This window comes from Anopheles maculipalpis, chromosome 2RL, assembly GCF_943734695.1.
Source record: "Anopheles maculipalpis chromosome 2RL, idAnoMacuDA_375_x, whole genome shotgun sequence".
Classification (NCBI taxonomy): Eukaryota; Metazoa; Arthropoda; class Insecta; order Diptera; family Culicidae; genus Anopheles; species Anopheles maculipalpis.
In genome coordinates, this window is record NC_064871.1 from 73,540,024 (window position 1) to 73,560,857 (window position 20,834).

Sequence of the window (20,834 nt, forward strand, 5' to 3'; positions counted from 1 at the left end):
AGACGCTCTGTCTCACAAACTAATTGACATACAGACGTCAAATTTTGACACGAACCATTTGAAGGTTGGTGCTATATAAAAATAATATCCATTTAATACTAGCGGCGCATTCTATGTGTCAGACCGGGGACTTATCAGCCAACCTGTTATGTCTTTTGCGTAAAAAGTTGGATTTGACTCACGAAATTTAATTAGAGCTAACATACCAAAAGCATGCATTATTATGATGTTCTGATCTTTAGTATCAGCTTTTTTGTCACTACCATAACAACTACATTTGGGACATATTGATGATATGCCTCTTGTTGAGTATTGTACTATAGGATGTTGTTAAGTATTGAACTATGCGAGATAGGCAAGAATAGGAGTTAGGCTATATGCATATAATTGTATAAGTGTAAAGTCGGGGCTGCGCACTACAGAATAACGTTCTTCCCTGGTTTTAAAGCAAAACAATTGATTGTTTTTCGATTTTATTGGGATAATTTTAACCTTATTACTGTAATTTATCGTCAATTTTTTTTTTAAAGGTCTCATTGTTTCGATCAAACCCACAAGAACAGCGAACCAATGCGAAACAGTCAATAAAGCGTTACGAAACGTGCATTTTGATGTTTCATTTCGGTTTGTTTCAGTTGGGTTTGGCCTAAGAGATAAAATACATAAATCAGTTGCAAATAAGAACCGAAACGGTATAAAGCTACATTTTGCCGGAGTTATTTTCACTACATCTCTATAGAAGCTTATTTGAGAACAGCTTCTGTCAAATATGCATTTAAATTCAAATTATTACAACGTTTTTAGATGATTGAGAGCCCCAAAAAGGGAGAGGCCTAAAGTTTGTCCACAAAAAAAAATCATACTCTTGCTGACGACCTACAACCACTGCTGCAGGTGTTACACCTGAAATACCAGAAATTTTAAAAAATGGAGCACAAATCCCTTATATAGAAACAATAAATACACAGATACAGAAGTCTTTATCCAACATAACACACTGAACGAGAATTCAAAATAAATTGACCTAAGAATAACACAAGAAAACAAATACAAAGAAGAAATTACGACCAGAACAGTTTTTAGCAGAAAGACAATGTTTTTTTTTGTAAAACATACACTAATAACTCAGGCTTTCGATCGAGTTGACAGAGGATTCCTTTGGACAACAATGGGTTCATTAGGATTTAATCCAAGATTAGTTGAGCTGCTCGATTAATTGGCAATCGGTCTTCATCTCGTCTACTAGTGAATGGACAACTATCCTATCCCTTTCTCACCCAACGTTCGGTAAAACAAGGCAATTCCTTGTCAATGCATCTTTTTATCCTATACCTACATCCACTCATCACTGAGCACCAAGGAATTTGCAACGATCAGGATGACCTGATCAATGCATATGCCAACGATATCTCAGTAGTGACTACTTCCCAATCCAAGATAGAGCGCGTAAGAGAAGCGATCGAATCATTCGGTATCTGCTCGGGGGCTCTGCTCAACCTCGACAAAACGATAGCACTGGACGTAGGACACACACAAATTCCTTGGCTTCGCACCGAAGAACGTTTTCGACTGCTGGGAATTTTGTTCTCGAACGATGTACGCAAAGCTATGAACAGCAACTGGGATATAATTATCCAAATGTTTTGGCAGCTGATACGCTACCATAGGATTAGAAACTTTAACCTGTGCCAACAAATAACCCTTCTAAACACTTTCCTGTTACCCAAAGTATGGTACATTGCGTCGATCTGTGGTGCTCGCTCGATGGATGTCGCTAAGATCACCTCACTCATCAGCAGCTTCGTTTGGGATGGAAATGGAGGAATAAGAGTACCCCTACAACAGCTGGCTCTTCCGCGAGACCGTGGTTGGTTGAATCTTCCAATTCCGTATCTTAAAGCACCTGCCCTTCTATGCAATCTCTACGTGACACATAGGGAAAGCTTGTGTTTTGGAGTAAAATTCATCATGGACCCAAGTCAATCTCTCTTACCATCAAACTACCCATGTTTAAAAATTATGGTCCAACACCTTGCAACTCTTCCAACCAAATATCGAACAGCAACATCATCCAAAGCTCTAATAGCTGAAGCAACTTCCAAACCTTGGAAAATGGTTTGGAAAAACATCAGTTGCAGGAGGCTTTCTTCCGAGCAAAGATCATGCCTGTTCCTGCTCATAAACAAAAAAATTACACATGCAGTTCACTTATACAACACGCAAAGAATACCGTCTCCGAAGTGCGCGTACTGTCCTTTGGATGAGACTTTGGAGCATAAATTCGCCTCATGTCTTAGGGTCGCCCCGGCAAGGATGGTGATGCAGCAAGCAATAAAAACCATAATTCCCAATGTGATACTTAGCTTCAACGATTTGTATGTTCCTATTCTAGACGGAATCAGACCAGCGCAAAGAACAATTGATTGATGTAAATATGCTGAATTGTTATTTGTAATAATGTTTTTTTTCTGGAATATTTATAACACACAAACACACGACATAAACTTTTTTTTAAAATAACTCACTAGGAGTAGCAGAAAAGTTGAACAAAACATAATACTACAATAAACTCAAACCATCATAAACAGTAGAGAAAAGCATTTTTTAACCAATGAACATGATAAAATAGAAAATAAATAAAAGAAATGAGATAAAAGCCTTTAAAAAAAGTAAAAGTACCAAACAAAACAATAAATAAAATAAATAATAAAGAGCTTAAATATAAATAAACCTCAAAAATAAAAGCCTTAAAAAGACGTCACAATGAAACACAGGAACGAAAACATAGAAATAAACACATAGATATAACAGAATACAGAAAAAACAATAGCAATGGACGTTCAGTCCGCTCTTTTCAAACACAGGACAGTATACCTCTGATTATGAAGCCAAATCATAGGAGAATACAAGTTGTACAGCTTAGGAAAAGAAGAAGTATTACACCTTTTGTTCTCGATGTCTCGTTTTTGTAGAAAGACGAACGAGAGTCATAGGAGATAAAACTCTGAATATCCAACAGTACTGTTTCTTTTATAAGTTAGAACAAGATATTAAAATTAATGCTTTATATTCTGCCCTATTTACAGATTTGTAACCTGAATTCCAGAATCTGAATAACCTTATAATAAATTTTCCATTCTCTATCCAAGATAAAGTAATAATTGATCGTCATGGTTTGGCTCAAAATGCGAAATTTTGTATTTAAGAGAGTGCTATTTAAAGTCCCTGCATTTTCCTATTGCGATGAGGGCGCTCGTGAGTTCATAACAATGTTTTAATGGGCCGTTGGTTCCTTTTTTTGACTCAATATAGTTCTTGTCGTTATTTAAGTTACGCGTATTGTGAGTCGTTTAATGAACCTGTCATGCCAATGGATTTGTTCGAAACATAGCTCGATAAAGTAACTTTTTGAAGTCAAAACTTCCCCAAAACAACACCATCCGTTACGAACAGCTGTACCATACGGCTAAACATTATGCGACGGATTCGGTAACGGTTGTTACGTTACAAACAAACGTATTAAGTATGGAGTTTTGTTCGATTTGCTTTCTACGTATTTTAATTATATTTTTAATACACTTCAACTAAGCTTAATTGAAACGAACCATTAAAATTAAAGGACAAGAAAGTTGTATAAAACAAACAAAGGAAAATGTAAAAGTGGAAGTGAATTAAACCAGTTAACTCAGAGTCTAGACGGGTTACTGTTTCATGTTTCACTCCGAAAATATTGATTGCAACCGTCGTAATAAATTAAGCCTTTCATTGCCAGTGGCACAATCGTAATGAAGTAATTTAAGAGAAGGAAACCAAACTTCACATGCTTACCTGATTTGTACTCCACATTTGCCCGGTACCAAACGATCCGTGCAGCTGGTCTCGCGTGCGGTACGATGCATGTTAGTGACAGCTCTTTGCCCTCACGCACCTCGGCCTTTGCATGTTGGCTGTAGCCCTGGATTTGAATTGAAGATGGTGGAGCTAGACGAAACGGAAAGGGAAGAGAGCACAGAAATGAACGTATGAATTAAAACGATGCCAAATGTTCTAAACCTTCCCCCGCCAACATCCACCAACGATGGTTGGAATACGCTATGTTGCCTGTTCCCATCGTTAAAAGTCGCACTAGCGCAGCGCCAAAGTTTGCCCCGAACGAACTTGAAAAAGTCAAGCGATATGTTTCGAACGTGATTGTGCGATGGGAAAGTTCTAGCGAAGCGCTTTGGTGTGTAGTTTTGTTTCCGTTCCACCGACATACAACATGAGGGGTAAAGCGAGGCACTGAAAGATGTCATGGCGGTGGAGTAGGGTTACCTGGTGAAAATTCCCACCAGCCATAACTTTCTCACACAACAGTCCGCAGTCGAAACGCAGTCGTACTTTAATTGAATGAAATATTGGTGTACGGTCCAGCGTACGGTGGCGTGAGTTTTTGCCAAGGAACGAAGCCAAAAACAAGTGCCCCAATTGGCTTCTGCACTTCAGTCACGCCGCTGGAGGCGCATCTGCCCGGTGGCGCACCATAAGAACGAAGATGCTATAAAAATCTAATTTTATAGTGATTTGTTTTACTGCCGTGCTGGGTATTGCGAATGGCTGGTGCTGGGCGTTTGGCGTCACCCTGTGTGGTCGGAGGCTTTTTACACACCATGAAACGCGTAACCCGTCGGCATGCTCCTTGGAGACTGTCAGTGACTTTGCTGGTTGATTGTTAATTCCATTGCCTGGTGGACGAGTTTGCTGGAAGGCAGAGCGGTGTAAGTTGCCTCCACGGGCAGCAATGCGGATGCGAATGGTGCGATGGTGCATATCTTAAGATGGAAGCAAACACAAACACACCCACACGAGCAACCTCGTTCATTATAAGTTTTGTTTTAAATTAGCACCCATCGTCTGCATTTATTAGTGCAAAAACTGTGGCTGAATTCCTTTACGAATCGAGCGTAAAATAAAGTCAAAAACACGGAACGGACAATGTTCTTGTTTTTAATATGCAATTAACCGTTTCGTGGAAATGTTGCACACCCGACTACTTTCGCGTTATGCGTGGAAATTAACGAAAATTAGATTCGTGGGGGTTGTCCACTAAATTGGCTTGGTGTAGCGTAATTAAAATTAGTTGGTCATTATTGGACATACTTCCAAACGGTCTTGCCAATGGATGCATCCACAAAAGATGACTCAAGCTACTTACCAATGGAGTTGGAAGCGAGTTTCGAATTTAATTTTTGTTCTTTGGTTTTTTAAGAGAAGCATATTTTATCACTCTTCTTCATATTTATCTAACTAGGGCAAGCATTAAGTGAAGAGAGCATGAAATGACAGATCAAGGGCTCTCCAGAGCCATAAAAGAAGAAGGCTAAAAAAGCTAGCCAAATTCCAAGTAAAGGAAATAAGAGTGGTAATCATCTTTACAAACAAAGTATGGTTTTCAGTTTTAAAGAACATTTTATTATGATGATTTGTACATGAAACTTTTTGTCTTTTTATTCATAAAGGACGGCCAGGCCGTATAGCTTTGTACATGAATCTTACTGTATGTAACTAAAAATCAACCAAACTGTACTCACAAGATCCTTCTAAGGTTCAGTGAGAGCTCAGTCGCATTAGATCTTTGTCGAGTAAAATAATTTTAACGCGCATCAGACAGGTTTTCCCTCGAGACGTTTACTCTGACGAGTTCTCTTACTTGACGAACGATTGAACGATTATCGCAATTTTTACGTATTGTTTGCGTTTTTCAACCTTAGGCAATCCGAGCCGCAGGCACCAGGACGTATAACCTGGCTATGATCCCAGCAGCGTCGAAGGTCGAAGCAACTAGCTCTACATTGATTGGGCTCAAGCCGCGCTGAGGATCTGATCGAGGAAGGCCATCACACTGTGCTTGCTTACTCAATCAGAGATCGAACCAGGGAGCAGTAAAACGATTTGATTTAGGAACTACCGCGTCATGTTAACAATAAAGCCTAGCAATTGATTGCACATTGTCTCGACAAGATCGAACTGTTCCTCGACAAACAGCCTATCGATAAACGAGCCTAGATCTTTGACACAGTATTTTCTCGCAAGAATTTAGTTCGTAGCTAAAAAAATATGGGTTATCATTCGGTTAAAGTTGATGGTGACATACATATTTATCGACGCATAGTGTGAATGCATTGCGCTTACACCAGGGGTTTAACTCACAACAGTGTCGCTTGAAGAATTAGATGAACGTCTGACGTACATATTTTACAAAAAAAAAAAAAAGAAATTGAGTCTCCCGCTTATAAAACAAAGTTGTCATCAGGAAACACCATCGACAGGTCGTTGGTGTACTAATGTGTCTGAAAAGTAAGGTGACATTGGATGTCAAATTTCGCGCGCCAAAATAAACCCCTTGTTTTTATTTTTCGTTGGTGAATATGAATGTTTTTGACAGTTCTGCCACGTTTCAAGTCACAACATCAACCCGGCTAGGAGTGACAATATGTTTTCGGAGCTGCGCTAAGTATTTTTATCCATATCGACCATGTCCAAGTTTGTGGAGCAGCGCGCATGTATCAAATTTTTTTTGCGTAATGAAATAAACGCTGCGAAAATATTGCGGATGTTTCAAAAAGCCTTCGGGGAAGAATCGAAGAAAACTGTGTACAAATGGTACAGTGAGTTCAAGAATGGCCGTGAGCAGGTCGAAGACGAGGACCGTCCGGGGAGACCATCCACCTCGACCGACGACGCCCACGTAGTCCAAATCAAGGATTTGGTGGTCAACAACACCTGGTTTTGGCAACACAATAATGCGCCCTCCCATACGGCCATCATTTTGGGGGAATTTTTCGCATAAAATGGCACCCATATACCTTAAAGCAACGACGCGACCGTTTACCATCAGCGTTATCGTTGGTTTCCGATGTTTGCCGCGAGAGGGCTTAGTGCGATCCACTTCTACGAACGGACCCGAAGTGTGACGTGGTTATAGCCGACGGTCGGTCCCACATGAACGAGATCCGGTCTTTTCGATCCTGACCGGCCGAGCAAGCGGACGAATTTTTAGCCTTACTTAAAATAAAGAAATTAGAACTAAACAAACAATAGTCGGTCAGGAGTTGCGTGAGCAACACATATTGTTTTGTAACCGCCGTGTTCGTCAGATTTGGCATCAGTCGACTTTTCTCTGTTCAACAAGCTAAAATGGCAGCTTCGGAGACACCGTTTTGACACTGTCGAGGAAATAGAAGCCGCAGCGACGGCGGAACTACGGGGACATCCCTGCATCCGCGATTTCCACCTGCTTCGAGCAGTGGGAGACGGAATGGAAGAGGTGCATTGCATCGGAAGGGGATTACTTCGAAGGTGATGGCCTTCATTTGACCTATTAAAAAAACCATTGGAGAAAAAAAGGTTTAAAAACTGACTTTATTTTTCGGGCACAGTAGTATAGCACGAATAGCATCGGCCAAGTATACTGCCCTGATCGGAGCAAGCAGGGAGAGGTCTTGAGATGAATGAGATCAGCCTTACTGCACACGAACGATCAATCAGATACGATCGCCATCGTGTCACCAAAGGTGTTAGCAGACTTAGCCACTCATGTTTAGCAAATAGTGTGGCATGAGGCAGACCATTGAAGACGCTTTAATATATATAAGGCATCCAGCTAGAATCTAGGTGGACTAGGTGTTGATGAACGCTGATGTAGCTGCGTGCTGAAGATAGGAGAGGCTCCTAAACCATTACGACACGTTCAAGGTGTTGTGTATGGTATTGGTGTGAAATATCTGTGTATCGTTCTGTACTTCTAAGGCTGGTGGCACAGCTCCATCGTTCCAATTTATTCGCATGGTTTTCCGAACGAAAGCTTTTGTTTCAACCTTCCGATTAAATCAGAAGCTTTTGGCATCTGTCAAATATCATATGAAATTTTTACTCGGCCATGCGAAAAAAATCACAATGATGGAGCTGTTCCGCAGGCTTAACTCACATGCATAAATAGATAGTTCTACATTGATTTCAACAGTGTGCAATGGTCTGTGGATCTGAAATGGTCTGTGGATCGAATCCTATTCGATATCCGTTCCTGCCATGTGGAGTCCGGCGCGGCTATCGCCTTGCCCTCGAGCGACAAAGGTTCGTTTCCTATTTACTATTTGCTTATCGGCTTTTAAAATAAATTAGCATTTTGTTTAACAGTTTTGAAAATTTTGTTTTTGTAATAGAATTGATGAGCTGTAAAACATCTTCTGGATTCTTTTTTAATAAAAAATGAGCAAAAAATATGTATTTCGTTATTTTAGGTTACAATAAAACTTGCGTGAATGATTATGCGATCATCCAATCCAATTGATTCCATATAATTGTACCGTCACGTACACGTTCCATGAATTTGCACATTAAACATTAAAATCAATACGCCGCGTGCATTTAGTATCGTTTTAAGAAAAGTTTCAACCACGCTGCAACAGCGCCGCCGCCACCCCGAACCGTCCCAGTTGTGTTTCGGCATTGGATTTGCATATCTTTCAACTTGCACCACTGTAAAACTCTCAACTACAGTTGGCCAATCAAAGGGAAACCTTTCAATTTCCCGCACCTCCAGTTGCACTTGCAAGAATCGTGGAAACAGCCCCATAATATCGGTTGACGGGAGTGAAATTGAAAAATTACCAGGTTCTGCTGCAGCCGACTCTCGTGCCTTGTATGGTGGAGTGGGTAGTGGGCTGGCAAAAATTTTGCACCCTATTGAATTTCAATGAGCATGCGGCAGCGAAAACTTTTCCATCAAGCAGGCACACATACACACACACTGAATTGCTTGGTCTCTCTCGCTTTATCTGGACGAGTTTGAAGGAGGCAAAACTTTCCCGAAAAAAAAGAGGAAGCTTGTGATGCATCGGATCGGAAAATTGTTGCATCGGCACTGCAATTGAGAGCGAAAGAGCAAACGACGATGAAAACTCAAAATGACAGTGCACCGCGCGGTACAGGATAATGTGTCGTCTACCCTTTTGCCTTACACGGTTCAGTTTCTTCTGGAGGACTTTGGATGGTTTCCAACGAAGGCAACGGGGCAAAGTTGGCGACGAGGTAAACGAACTCCGAAAGGTGTTGTTTTAGAGTGGTTCGTCTTCCACCTTTTTGGGTTTGAGGGGTTGATGGGAGTGTGTGTGTGGAAAAAAAAGTTAGGACATGTTTGCATGTCGAGGAGTAAACACACACAGACACACAGAAGGGTTTCGGTCAATTCCACATCTGTCCAAAAACTTGCTCCACCAGGTTTTGGTAAGAAGGGCAGAAAAGGGGATTTCCAAAAATGGGTGGTTTTATGCAGAACCAGGCTGCCTCGGATGCTGATGGAGGTAGCTTTCCAGTTGGTCGGGCTATCGTTTTCCCGCTTTTTTTCTTCCTTGAATCACGTGAGGTAGGAAAAGATTGCACACACGCGTTGCATTTGCCAGTGGAGAGAGCTTTCCGCCCTTTACCATCTCCAGGAAAAAAAAAAGGTTTGCTTGGGTTTTTTTCTCTTTCACATTGCTCTCCTTTTCTCGCTTTCTCTCCATCGGGAAACACCGACGAAAACCCTTCTAGTTCCGCGAACTGTGGGTTCTTTTTCTTGTTAAAGTGGGCCTTATGCAATGGTTGTAAAAATATCTCTAAAGAACTGAGAAGAGCGTGTGTGTGCCACCCCTAATGTGTGGTTTGAAAAAGGAGGCACTTGGAGCAGTGGAATGAGGGATAAAAATATAAAACACACTCCACAGTGCGATGCGCGCAGGAAAATGGGTGGAAAATAAATCTCATATGGGTTCCATCAGTTTCTGTAGGTGGAGTGTAATGATGGGTGAGGGCGTCGGTGAAAGATTTGCTTTGTACCAGCGTGTTACCGTCCGCAGACTTCACTTGGAGCTCCCTGAACCAGTGTCCGGGAGGTTTGAAATTTCTGCAACCCCAAAAAGTGCCAGATGTGAAACGTGCGCCGATATGTGGAGTTCCGAGAGTGAACTGGTGGAACAAACACTGGTGAGGAAGTGGCAGGTTGTACGATCGAGTTGAGAGAGCTACAAAAGCATGCCGGAAACGAACCTCACCACCGCTCCGTCAAACCTCACACTTCTTTCTCCAGGCCAAGGAATGGGATTCGCAGGAGGAATGAACTTTTCCAAAAGTCGTTTTCATGGATAAAAATTTTATGATGAATTCTCAGCAGTAGTACCAGCACGGGCATCACCAACATCTTCGAATGTCTGCTATATTTAGGATCCTTTTTCGTGTGTGCAGGGAGAGTTAGAGTTTTTAGTGCAAAGGAGCATGGTTGGAGGATCAACGGCAGGGAGCATGCCAGAATGGATGTTGGATCAGCGTGGATTAGATTGACTTTCTTTTTCCCGGGCACACTTTATCCGGCGGCCGTGCTTTTTCGCGTTTCGACGCGCATTCAACACTTGGAGTTGGAGTAGAAACGGCTGGATGGAAACAGGGAGGAGCAGTACGGTGCCAAAGAAAGTTAAATCCTTCGCGAAAGGGTAGCTTGGCTGCTATCGCTGCCAAGAAAGTGTTCTGCCAGACGAGGATAGGTATGGAAGGGGCGTCGAAAATGGAGAAGCTTTTACGAGATGTGGCTTACTTTTCGGAAGCGAATTATACGCGGTGGCAGTAAAAGTTTGTTAATTTGAGTAAATATTAGCATTCGGTATAAAATGCAATTTTTGAGATAAATAAACCATATAAGAGCGGTGAGGCTGTAGAGTTGGGTGATTTAATTGAAGCTACTGCCGGTGAGCTGTATGTTCCGTGCGCGTACGTGCGTGAAATTCTGTGTTAGGTACGTGGAATGTTTTTTTTTTCACATCATAATGAGGGCAGCGTAATGGCATAGAGGATGGAATGGAATAATTTGTTTGAGGGGAGTGTGTTGGGCAAGGTTTTTATCTAGCAAAAAGTGAGGTACACTCGTTTTTAAGGTTATTTTTGAAGTTTTGATCAACTTTGCAAAGGCCTGAGGTGCAGGCAAAATGATGGATATGTCATACGATTTAACAAGTTATATCTTCTGAGTGGTATTCTACTTTCCCTTTCTCTTTTCTTGAGTTAACGACCTCCAAGGTTGCTATATAATGCTGGCCATATAATGGTTTACTAGACTTGGTGATACCGCGTAGAAGGAAAGTGGTCAATTTCCACTCGAACACACCGTAGCGTTGAGAATAGTCAACGCCGTTGGTAGACTCCTAGAAAAAGGACTATCAACGGAACCAAAGTTAGAAAAAACGAACAGTTTATTTAAACATCCCACAACGCACAATAAACCGAACATCACTAAACTCATAAATTACACAAGTAGACCTTGTTATTATGATAAACCAACAATATACTGGACTCTTATGAATCTGCTGAAAATAGGAACATGAAATGCTACAACAATTCCGAAAACTGGAAGCCAGCAAGTACAAACATTTTCACAAAATTTACACGGATGGCTCAGTAGACCACACCACACCACACATCGCACTAGCAGCAGAAGAAGCCACTGTACCGGACAGAATTAACGTTATCTTTACTGATAGCGTTAGTGTGCTGAAGGCGCTGGAGAAGGGGCTCCATCCAAAACCCTGTCATACAAGGGATCGTCTCCATCATGAAAGACGGGAAAATCTTTCTTTGCCGGAAAACCAGGACATATTGGTATTATCGGTAATGAAGAAGCAGACCGTCTTGCAAACGAGGGTAGACGCGACACAGAGCAGGATGGTGCCATCTGCAGAGCTGATGCATCGGTCTGGTTTAAACAGATGGTACAACAGAATTGGGAAATCACATGAAGTACAGCACCTCCCATCTTGAGCCATCTCAAGGAAATCAAGTTGACAGAAGCACCTTCTGATTGATCCTTCAAACCACAACGATCAAAGAGTGTTGTTCAGGCTAAGAATTGGTCAAACACGTTTGATCCACACTCATCGACTGAAGAGGGAATCACCGCTAATATGTCAATTATGTTTCCTAAAAGTCACAGTACAGCACCTCCTAACGGAATGCCGTGGATATTCCCGAGAGGGGAAGAGGTACGGACTAAATAAGCATCTAGAGGTTGTGTGTATATTCTGAAGTTTGATTGTTGCTTTGTGATAAAGAGATGGATTGTTAAATTTGGACTGTCTAAAAGTAGAGGCGAATTAAAAAAGCCCCGAAAAAAATAAAAATAACAACCGCGTAGTAGCAATGTTAGCTCCGGAGGAACGATGGATGTGATTTGAACTCCGATCCTGCAGTTTACAGACCGTCGCCGTTGTCGCCTCATCAGCGAGTTATTTTGCGATGTATGGCAGGTATCAAATCTTGTCCGTGCCGTACGGGAGCCTACGCTGGACTTAACTCCTTCATTGGATTGACTATGCAACTACGAATAAAAGTAAGTCAAGGAAAGCCAGTAATGGCAAGCTTAAGCCTTCCATTACTGGCTTTAAAGAGCAAATTTTCTCCTGTACTGTATTCAAGACACTGTTGTATTCAGTATCATAAAAAGCAACTTTTATTATACGTTGAGATTGTAATTTAAATAGCAAATATTCGACGCAACATTATTTCGTGAGTGCAAAGCGTTAAGGACGACCCGGTGGTATTGGCGATAAGAGCACATGTCTTTAAATGGCAGGACTGGGGTTCAAATCCCATCCGAATCATCCCCCCGTAGTGAGGACTGACTATCCAACTGCGTGGTATCGGCAAGTCTAGTAAGTTATTCAATGGCCGGCGTGACCTTAGAGGTCGTTAAACCAAGAAGAAGAAGAAGATTTGAATACAATGTGCCTTGTCTTACATTGTTGGAAACAATGTGGTTGATTCACAGTAATTATTATTTACATTAAAATTTCTTGGTAAATGAAAGAAACTAAATCTAGATTTAAGCATAGTTGATATAAATTAAACTACTTTTTTTTAATAAAACCAGGGAATATTATCGTGAATAACGCTTCACGCTGTCGTAAGTACTAAATGCTTTGGTTTAGACTTCGTTGCGGTACACGTCCGATGATGACGACATAGCCTAACGAAGTCAGACTTGCATATCTGTGACTTTGGAAGTGGAGTAGGAAACGACCTATCGACGGTGCGGAGACCAAGTGCTGCTAACTGCGCCTTATAGCGAGTAGGTCTACACTGAAAAGTTAGAATGAGACTCGAGACGTTTACTGGCTGTCTAGATCTCGAGCTTTGTCTACTTTTACTTCTCTAGCGAATTTATTTATATTACTTTCTTTGCTGGCCACCCAACGTTTGTCCATCATTCGTTTGGCGAATGTGTTTTGGGTTTTTGTATTAAAAATATGTTTCTTTATTTTAAGTTATTGTGTGAATCCTTTTCGTTTCCATTTTTGCCTTGTTGTCAAAAATAATTGTTGTGATTTGATTGTTTTCAAGGTCGCATCGGTGTTTTGGGTTATGCTTATTGCTGTTTCTATGTTCGAGCCCTTTTCCTGTAAGCAGATTTGCTTCATTATACTGTTAGCAGATCTGATACAACGCCCGCTATACTTAACTAATGATGTAGTAGCTTAGAATTCAAATAGTTTTAGCCACGTGGGTTTGGCCTAGTTATGACGTCGTTTAATTCGGCTACAAACTGTTTGTTGTCCTTGGCCTAGCTTTCATGCTGATTGACTGTTACTGTCTCTAATCCGCTATTGACTAAGCAAATTGTAAGGCATGCTTATCAAATTTTCAGCTCTATTTTTAATGCAACAACATTCTACGGGTAGCTGGAGGGGAAAAGGATCAACTAGCTTCAAAGACCTGAATACATTGATTTAAACTGTCCTCAACTGGATAGTAAAAAAACATTGATACTATGCTAAGTACGCAGCAATAAAAGTATGTCAATGTTTGAAACGAGTCTTATAAATCACTCTGACAAACAAGTCAAACCAATTCTGGCTTTGTCGTTTAAAGAAGTTTTCAAACACACGCAACAGCCCCCAAATGGAAATGTTTCAATGTGTCTCAATGTGCACCGAAAACCCCCTTTCTCGCTCCCGTACTACAGCTAATGCAGTGACAATCATAATAACAAATACGATCGATCTAATCCGAACCCTTTCATCAGCTGGCACTGGTGCGAGGGTTCACGTCCATATGATTGCTTGTGAAACTGGTCGAAAACCCGAAAAAGCTCATATGTATGCAAATGGAGCATCTCGGTCCGGTCCGGCATTGCGACAACACCACGAGCTATAGTACGGTCCCACGGGTCAGTTCGAGTGGACAACGACCGTCCGATTCGCGAACCCGTTACCCGGTGCCGTCCTTCCTTTCCGTTCTGCTTTGATTCCTATTTCGAGGGATCCCGTTTTGGTTCTTGCATCAGTGCAACGAGGTATGGATCGTAGTGTTGTTCCGATTCGTTGTTAACAGCAGAAATTCATGAACCAAGTCACACCCGTTAGCAAGATTCGATTGCCATTTAGACTGTGTTGCGATACATTTTTAATATACGGACACACTTCGCTTGCCTTCGATTGGTGTGCTGAAAGATGGAAAGAAAAACTACGTTTTAAGATCTGCTCCGTCGTTTCCGATTTTTCCCCCGAGACACACGCCTAAATGTATGCAAACCACTCACAACGCAGAAGGGACAACGCTAGCGAGCATTCTTTATATCGATATAAAAAGTGATTTTGTGTTTGTTTTTCACCATTTTCTTTTCATACCAACCCCCGATTATCTCCCTTCATCACCTCACCATCGGTCTTTTTTTCCGCTTCAAGTCCACACGAGGACGATTGGGAGTAAAAGTTTTTAATAAGAAGCGATACCGCTGGACCTTCGCTGGCGCGAGGATTTCCATATTTTCAATAAACTTTTGCATTTGTCCCCGTGTACCATGTGTTCCCGGGACGAGTGTGTGTCATCGAGCGTGGCCGGGGGGGGAAAAAAAGGAACAAAAGTGAAAACAACTAAGCAGCAAAACGAGAAACGAGTCAAGTTCGTTCCACCGAGTAAAGCCTGCCAGTTATCCTTGAAACAACCGATCCGATCGACCGAGTTTCGGAAACCCTCACGGATTGACGGTGGGACCGATCCACAGTATAACGCTGGACAGAAAGTTGTCCAGCGGAACGGAAATCCACCGGGGAACGGCTATTCTGGTGTGGTGGATCTGCTTGACTGCCTGCGGACCGGAAGTTGACGGGTACTTTGGGGACCGTCGTTTGACCTTTTTTCTTTCTTTCCCTTTGGCATTTCCTTTTCTTCTGTCGTAATGTCTCACTCTTACGCTTTCGAGCTAGGGGAGATCAGTGAAAGGATAGGTTTTAATGCACGAGGTTTTTGGTTTTGCGAGGACTCTTTGTCGCAGGGTCTTGCTGTGTCCTGCTTTAATGGTTTCATTTTACGGCTCATCGCAACCGAACCGGCTCGACCGCACAATATCGAGCGTGTTCCACTGGCGGGAAGTGGCCGAGCAGCGGACTTCGAATGGTAAGGTAAGTCTATTAAATTCAATTACGTAATGATTTTATCCATGGCGCTCAATGGTTTATACGCTTGTCAAGTTCAGCTACGCTCTCTACGAACGCTAGAAGCACGCCCATGCAACCGTTGCAGCTGCATTAGAAATGGGGCAAACGGGGAAGCTTGTGAACTAATTCTTCTGACGTAGCAGAACCCTTCTAGAGCGTCTTGCAAACTTGGTTTTTTTCCTCGTCCACATATTCTTTGGCATTCTATTGTGGCCTGCGGTACAGAAAATGGGAAGTAATCGATCCGTTTCGCATCCGCTTTGCTTCTCATCCAAAAAGGAAACCTTTCCTCGCTTGATTCTTTGTATGTTTTGTTTTCGCCTTTTTACAGGAGCTCACGTCCACGATAAAGATGGGAATGCTGTACGTGAGCTTTGGGTTGCATTGTGCATTCGGTAGGCACCACACACAATACGCTGCATTTGCCCAGGAAAGTATTACGATGTTCATTTTGGGTTGGGTATTATTGTAGAAGATAGTAGAGGGTTTTTGTGTTTGTTAAATGAGATAATGTGAAGACAAAATATATTACAAGTCAGTTATTGTTTTCTTTACTCTAGCACAGGGCAGAATTATGTACTTATTTCTTTGTTATTTTGTTGGCTTTTTCATTTACAACATTATTATTATGAGAAGATTGATTAGGAGCTTGTTCTTCTTCTTAACCAAGCTCTTTTCGATGCCATGTTGTTGGATAGTCACAGTCCTTCGGATGGGATTTGAACCCCGGTCTTGCCGTTTGAATAGCGGCGCCGTTGTCGCCTGACCATCGGGCTGCCCCTCGAGTAGGAGCTAACAACGCCAATTAAAAAGACAGTCGTGAGGAGGGAATAGTGACAAAAACATGAAACTTATGTAAGTTTATCAAATGGAATTTTTAATCAATGCATGACTCCAGGATACAAACGGTGCCTTATAAATTTTGTTTTTGTACTTGATTATAAGTAAAAAAATTAATAAAACATTCCAGAATTAATTCAGAATGAAAGAAATATAACATCCAAAATAAATAAAAGAAAACCATAAAGTCTTTACTGCTGTATAACGTTACCGAAACTGAACAAAACAAATTCAAAGTAAAATATCTGTTAAGACATTTGTAAGAAAATTCTAACAGCGTTGATTATAAGCATCGCAACAATGTGATGTCTTTTTCAAAATCATCTCCAAAAATACACCCAACAATAGCAAAGCCTTCTACTGTACACTGAGTAACGATAACCACTCTTTTGAACGGTGGCCAAGTTGCATTTTCGGCAAAATATTGTTATTTCGTCACTGACGCAAAGCTTTCGCCTGGAATTTGCTGGAACGCATGCCAAAGATATTATTTCTCACGCTGTATGCACCGGCACCACCACAGTACCAGTACCAGTGCATAACCCTTAGCTTTTTGCAGCACAATCTCGTTATTATGCTGCTGGTCGTGACCAGTGGGATTCAAAGGGATTGTGAAATCGGTGCGAAAGCTGGTGTTTGGGAGAAGGAAAAAACGACTAAAAAAGCGAATAGAAGGGATGCTTTCAATTTCCTTTCGACTTCTTACGGTTCTCGTTGGATGCCCTGGATCCGAAATCTAGCAGTGTCCGTATCCGTCACTCTAGCGCCAAAGGGATGTCCCTCGCCGTGGTCCGGATGGCGATGGTCAGTCGGCAATAGCAAATCGAAAAAGTGACCCAGCTCGATGCAGAAAAAAAGTAACAACTGAACAACTGGTGGCGGTGGAAAAGCAGAGAAGGGGAAGCAAGCATCGAGGACTGCGAAATCACTGCACTGCGGATGCAGCAAGTGCATATTGATGCAGCAGGCAAAAGGGTTCCATAAACCATACAATCGTACTACTGGCAGACTCGATTTCGATCGACTAAAGTAGCTGAAGAAAAAAAAAAGGAGCAAAAACTGCTGGTTGGATGGTAAAAGCGGACACTAAAATAGAAAAACACACACACACTTTCCGTCCGTTATGGAACGAACAGATGGAATCGTGTTGATCGAAAGCATGAACGGAAATGCAGCATGGATGGCAAACATGCTGAAGCAGGGGACAGTAAGTTTCCGGTGAAAAAAACGGTAACCGATGGACCAATGGTATGGATAGATGGAATGATCCATGTTGTTGACCTTCACTTATGAGGTGGATGATGATTTGTTACGTTTGTATTTGAAGAAGATTGGCTTATGGTGAAAATATTTTCTTTTGAATGGAATGGAATGTAATATAATCCAATGCAAGGAATGATCTGTACGGAAAACATTACAAAATCTATTAACTTTAAATTGAGCTGTTGTACAATCACATTGCATGTTGGTATGTGTATTGGACGCCATTCATCATTTGACGGTCCGTTATTTCTCTTGAGAAAAGAATATTTATTGGAATGTTTACATGATTTTTAAGTTGAGGGGCTCAAGTTTTTTTCAATTCCTTGTGCAATTGCTAGCCTCGCTTTTTTTGGGAATATTTTATGCTCGATTATTATTTTGTGTTTTCACATGACAAATCTGAGTTCATTTTGACTCTGCAATACCACTTCAGGTTCGATTTTTTTTTCCTAAAGAGATTTTGATCATGTAAGGGTGGTTTTGTTCGTGTTGCGTTTAAGACATGATGGTAAATTCAAGAATGTTACTTAATAGTTTTGCCACAGCTTGCGACGTAAACAAACAAACCTCAAGCGAGTGTAATGTCAGCGAGGAAAGCCTCTTCATTTAGTTAGATGCCCAGTCACAAGATGGCATTTTTTCGCATCTCGGGTAAGGAGCAAATAAAACGCCTCTCAAATCTAACGAAACGCGAAATTCGCTGTACCAAGATTAGTCTTCTACTTGGCTTAATGATCTACTAAGTCATGCCAATCACAAAATGGCTTGCTAGACATGTTGAAACCACATTATTGAATGAATCAGTCGTCATTACGGGGAACAGTCCGACTGTATAAAGAACGATGCTGCTGTCACTCTTATCACCAGACAGGAATGAGCTTAAATTTTTAAATAATTCTTTTACAACGGTTCTGTTAGTTTGCCAACTTGCTTGAAGGTTGGTTGAAAGTGTAAAGATGAAGTATCTTATAAAATAGAAGTTTTTTAGAAGTCTTGTCGATTTGTTGAAATATGTAGGTATCAGTTTTTTTATATTATGCGATTTAGATGTGTTTGCTGTTACTTCAGTACCACTGCTGTTTCTTTTGCTTCGTTGATTTCTGGCTATTGTAGTGTTGTGGCAGTTCTATTTTTATTCGTTTATTTATAGAGGCTTTGAGTCTTAGAGACTACATTCAGCTCTCTACTATATAAAAAAGGATGGTTTAACCTGATACAAAACTATGACATATGTGGCTTAAATATTATGGAAAACTATTGCCTATAAAACTATGGAAACTATTATGGCATCCCAAGGTATCCCTAAACCTAAACCTAAAAACCTAATGTGGCGGTTCTGCTGGAGTTTGTCGGGTGATAGGATTGTCGTTAAATCAGTTTCTAGTTGACAGGTGGCGCGGTGTGTCGTGTATCCATGGCAATCGGTGAGGATGTGGCGGACGGTGATGTCAACACCACAGAAGCTGCAGAGTGGAGGATTAGATTTTTCTAGGAGGTAGGAGTGTGTAAGGCGAGTATGACCTATACGAAGGCGGGAAAGTACTCGTTGGATGTGGCTGGATTCGATATTTTCCCATGAAGAGGTGTTGTGCTTGATGGAACGGAGTTTGTTGCTGAGGTCTACGTTGTGCCATGTGGAGTTCCAGTGTTGGGAGATGGTGGTGTTGGTGAAGCGGATGGCATCTCGGCGTGAAAGGGTGTTGTATGGTTCGTCAGGACGGAGCCGACCGTCGTGAGCAAGTTGGTCTGTTTTCTCGTTTCCATTGATTCCGGAATGACCCGGAATCCAACAGAAAACGATTGTCGGGGATGCAGGTATGGAGTCTAGGAGCTGAATGTGGGGGTCTTTGGAGGTGCCGTGTTCCAGGGCAGGTGGCAGTTCTATTTATGACCATTATGCTACGATCTAGATAGCAACAAAACAATAAATATTGTTGAAACAGCAAAAACAAGCACTTGTCTGCCTACAGTACTCTCCAGTGCAGTCCATGCAGTGATAATCCAAGCTCGACCAGGACATCAATTGATTCAAGAATGATCGGCAAGTACTATCCCGCAGCACCAAGAGCGACTTCGTTACTCTATGAAGGCAATAGTGTTCAAATGTTCATGCCATAAAAAATATAAGGCGTTGCTTTAGTTTTCTTACAGAAGTACTCACTGTGTCATACCACATAATCGATTTGATGTATGCAACAATTGCCAAAAGCGTGGATTATTTGTTAAATAAAAACTGAGAAAGCCCCACGATGCGAAATTTTCCATTACTATGTGAAAAACGCCAAAATGTATGCAACACGCAGTAGATAGTTTTAAAATTGAACAGTGGTCTAATAAAAAATGATTGAAATAGTTGGTATATTTTCTAGAATTTAACATAAATATTCACACTTTAAATTCCGCGGGGGAACTACCCTCACTGATTTTAAAAGCAAGTTATTAATTTAGTTTATAGAATGGTTATCTAGAGATTTGGAGTTTTGAAAGAAATACTACAATTTTGCTTTCTTATTTGCCTTCGCATGATAATTTTGTCAACTTTATCAACTTTATCAGCGCTTTTACCACAAAAAAGGAAAATGTCTTAAACAATAACAAAAATCCCTTTTGGAAGTTTTCATTATATATATTTTTGTTAGTTCTGCGCCCTGGTGACAATTGGTTAACAATTATCAGGTGTTTGAGATGTGTTTTGGGTAATATTTCTTCATCGCTCAATACAATGCCCTAGCTTCAAAGACTTGAATAATACATGAGCGCTAGTTTTGCGTGTATGTTTCTGTGTGAGTAAGAAAGTGCAATTTCCACAACATAACTGCACAACTCATACGGACCATTTGAAGGGCACTCAGAAGTAGGAACGGAAATTGTACGAACGGCTTAAGGAGTCGGCTTTGCGAAAAGCTTAAAGCTCGTCATGTGAAGTCTTTCACTTCACCAGTACGGCTTACACTTCAGGCAGCACCATTCTGCGAAACGAGATTTATTAGAGCATCCATCATTGATTGTGTTTGGTTGTACCGGTACAGTAGCACTGGCCTGTAGAGCCGAAAAACCATTGGCAAAAAGAGAAACGCAACCCAACGGCCCGTTTTGCCCTATGGTTGACAGTCCCCGGAACGGGTGAGGAATTCGGTTGTGCATACGATGGCAACGGAATCTGGCACCATTTCTCGAAGGAATCGTACCAAACCGGTACGGTGGAGTGCTCTCGAAGGAATTGGTAACCGTTTT

General features: G+C 41.4%; 2 protein-coding genes across 2 annotated transcripts in view; one reads left to right on the forward strand and one right to left on the reverse strand.

Annotated features, from left to right (window-relative positions):
* The window catches only part of LOC126568830 (serine/threonine-protein kinase ULK2), a 373,161-nt gene that overhangs the window by 325,926 nt on the left and 26,401 nt on the right, over positions 1–20,834 (forward strand). The window lies entirely within an intron of this gene.
* The window catches only part of LOC126556493 (nephrin-like), a 317,497-nt gene that overhangs the window by 70,541 nt on the left and 226,122 nt on the right, over positions 1–20,834 (reverse strand). The window contains exon 5 of the mRNA XM_050211757.1: positions 3,829–3,981. Coding sequence (XP_050067714.1) covers positions 3,829–3,981 — 153 coding nt within the window. The remainder of the gene's footprint in view (positions 1–3,828; positions 3,982–20,834) is intronic.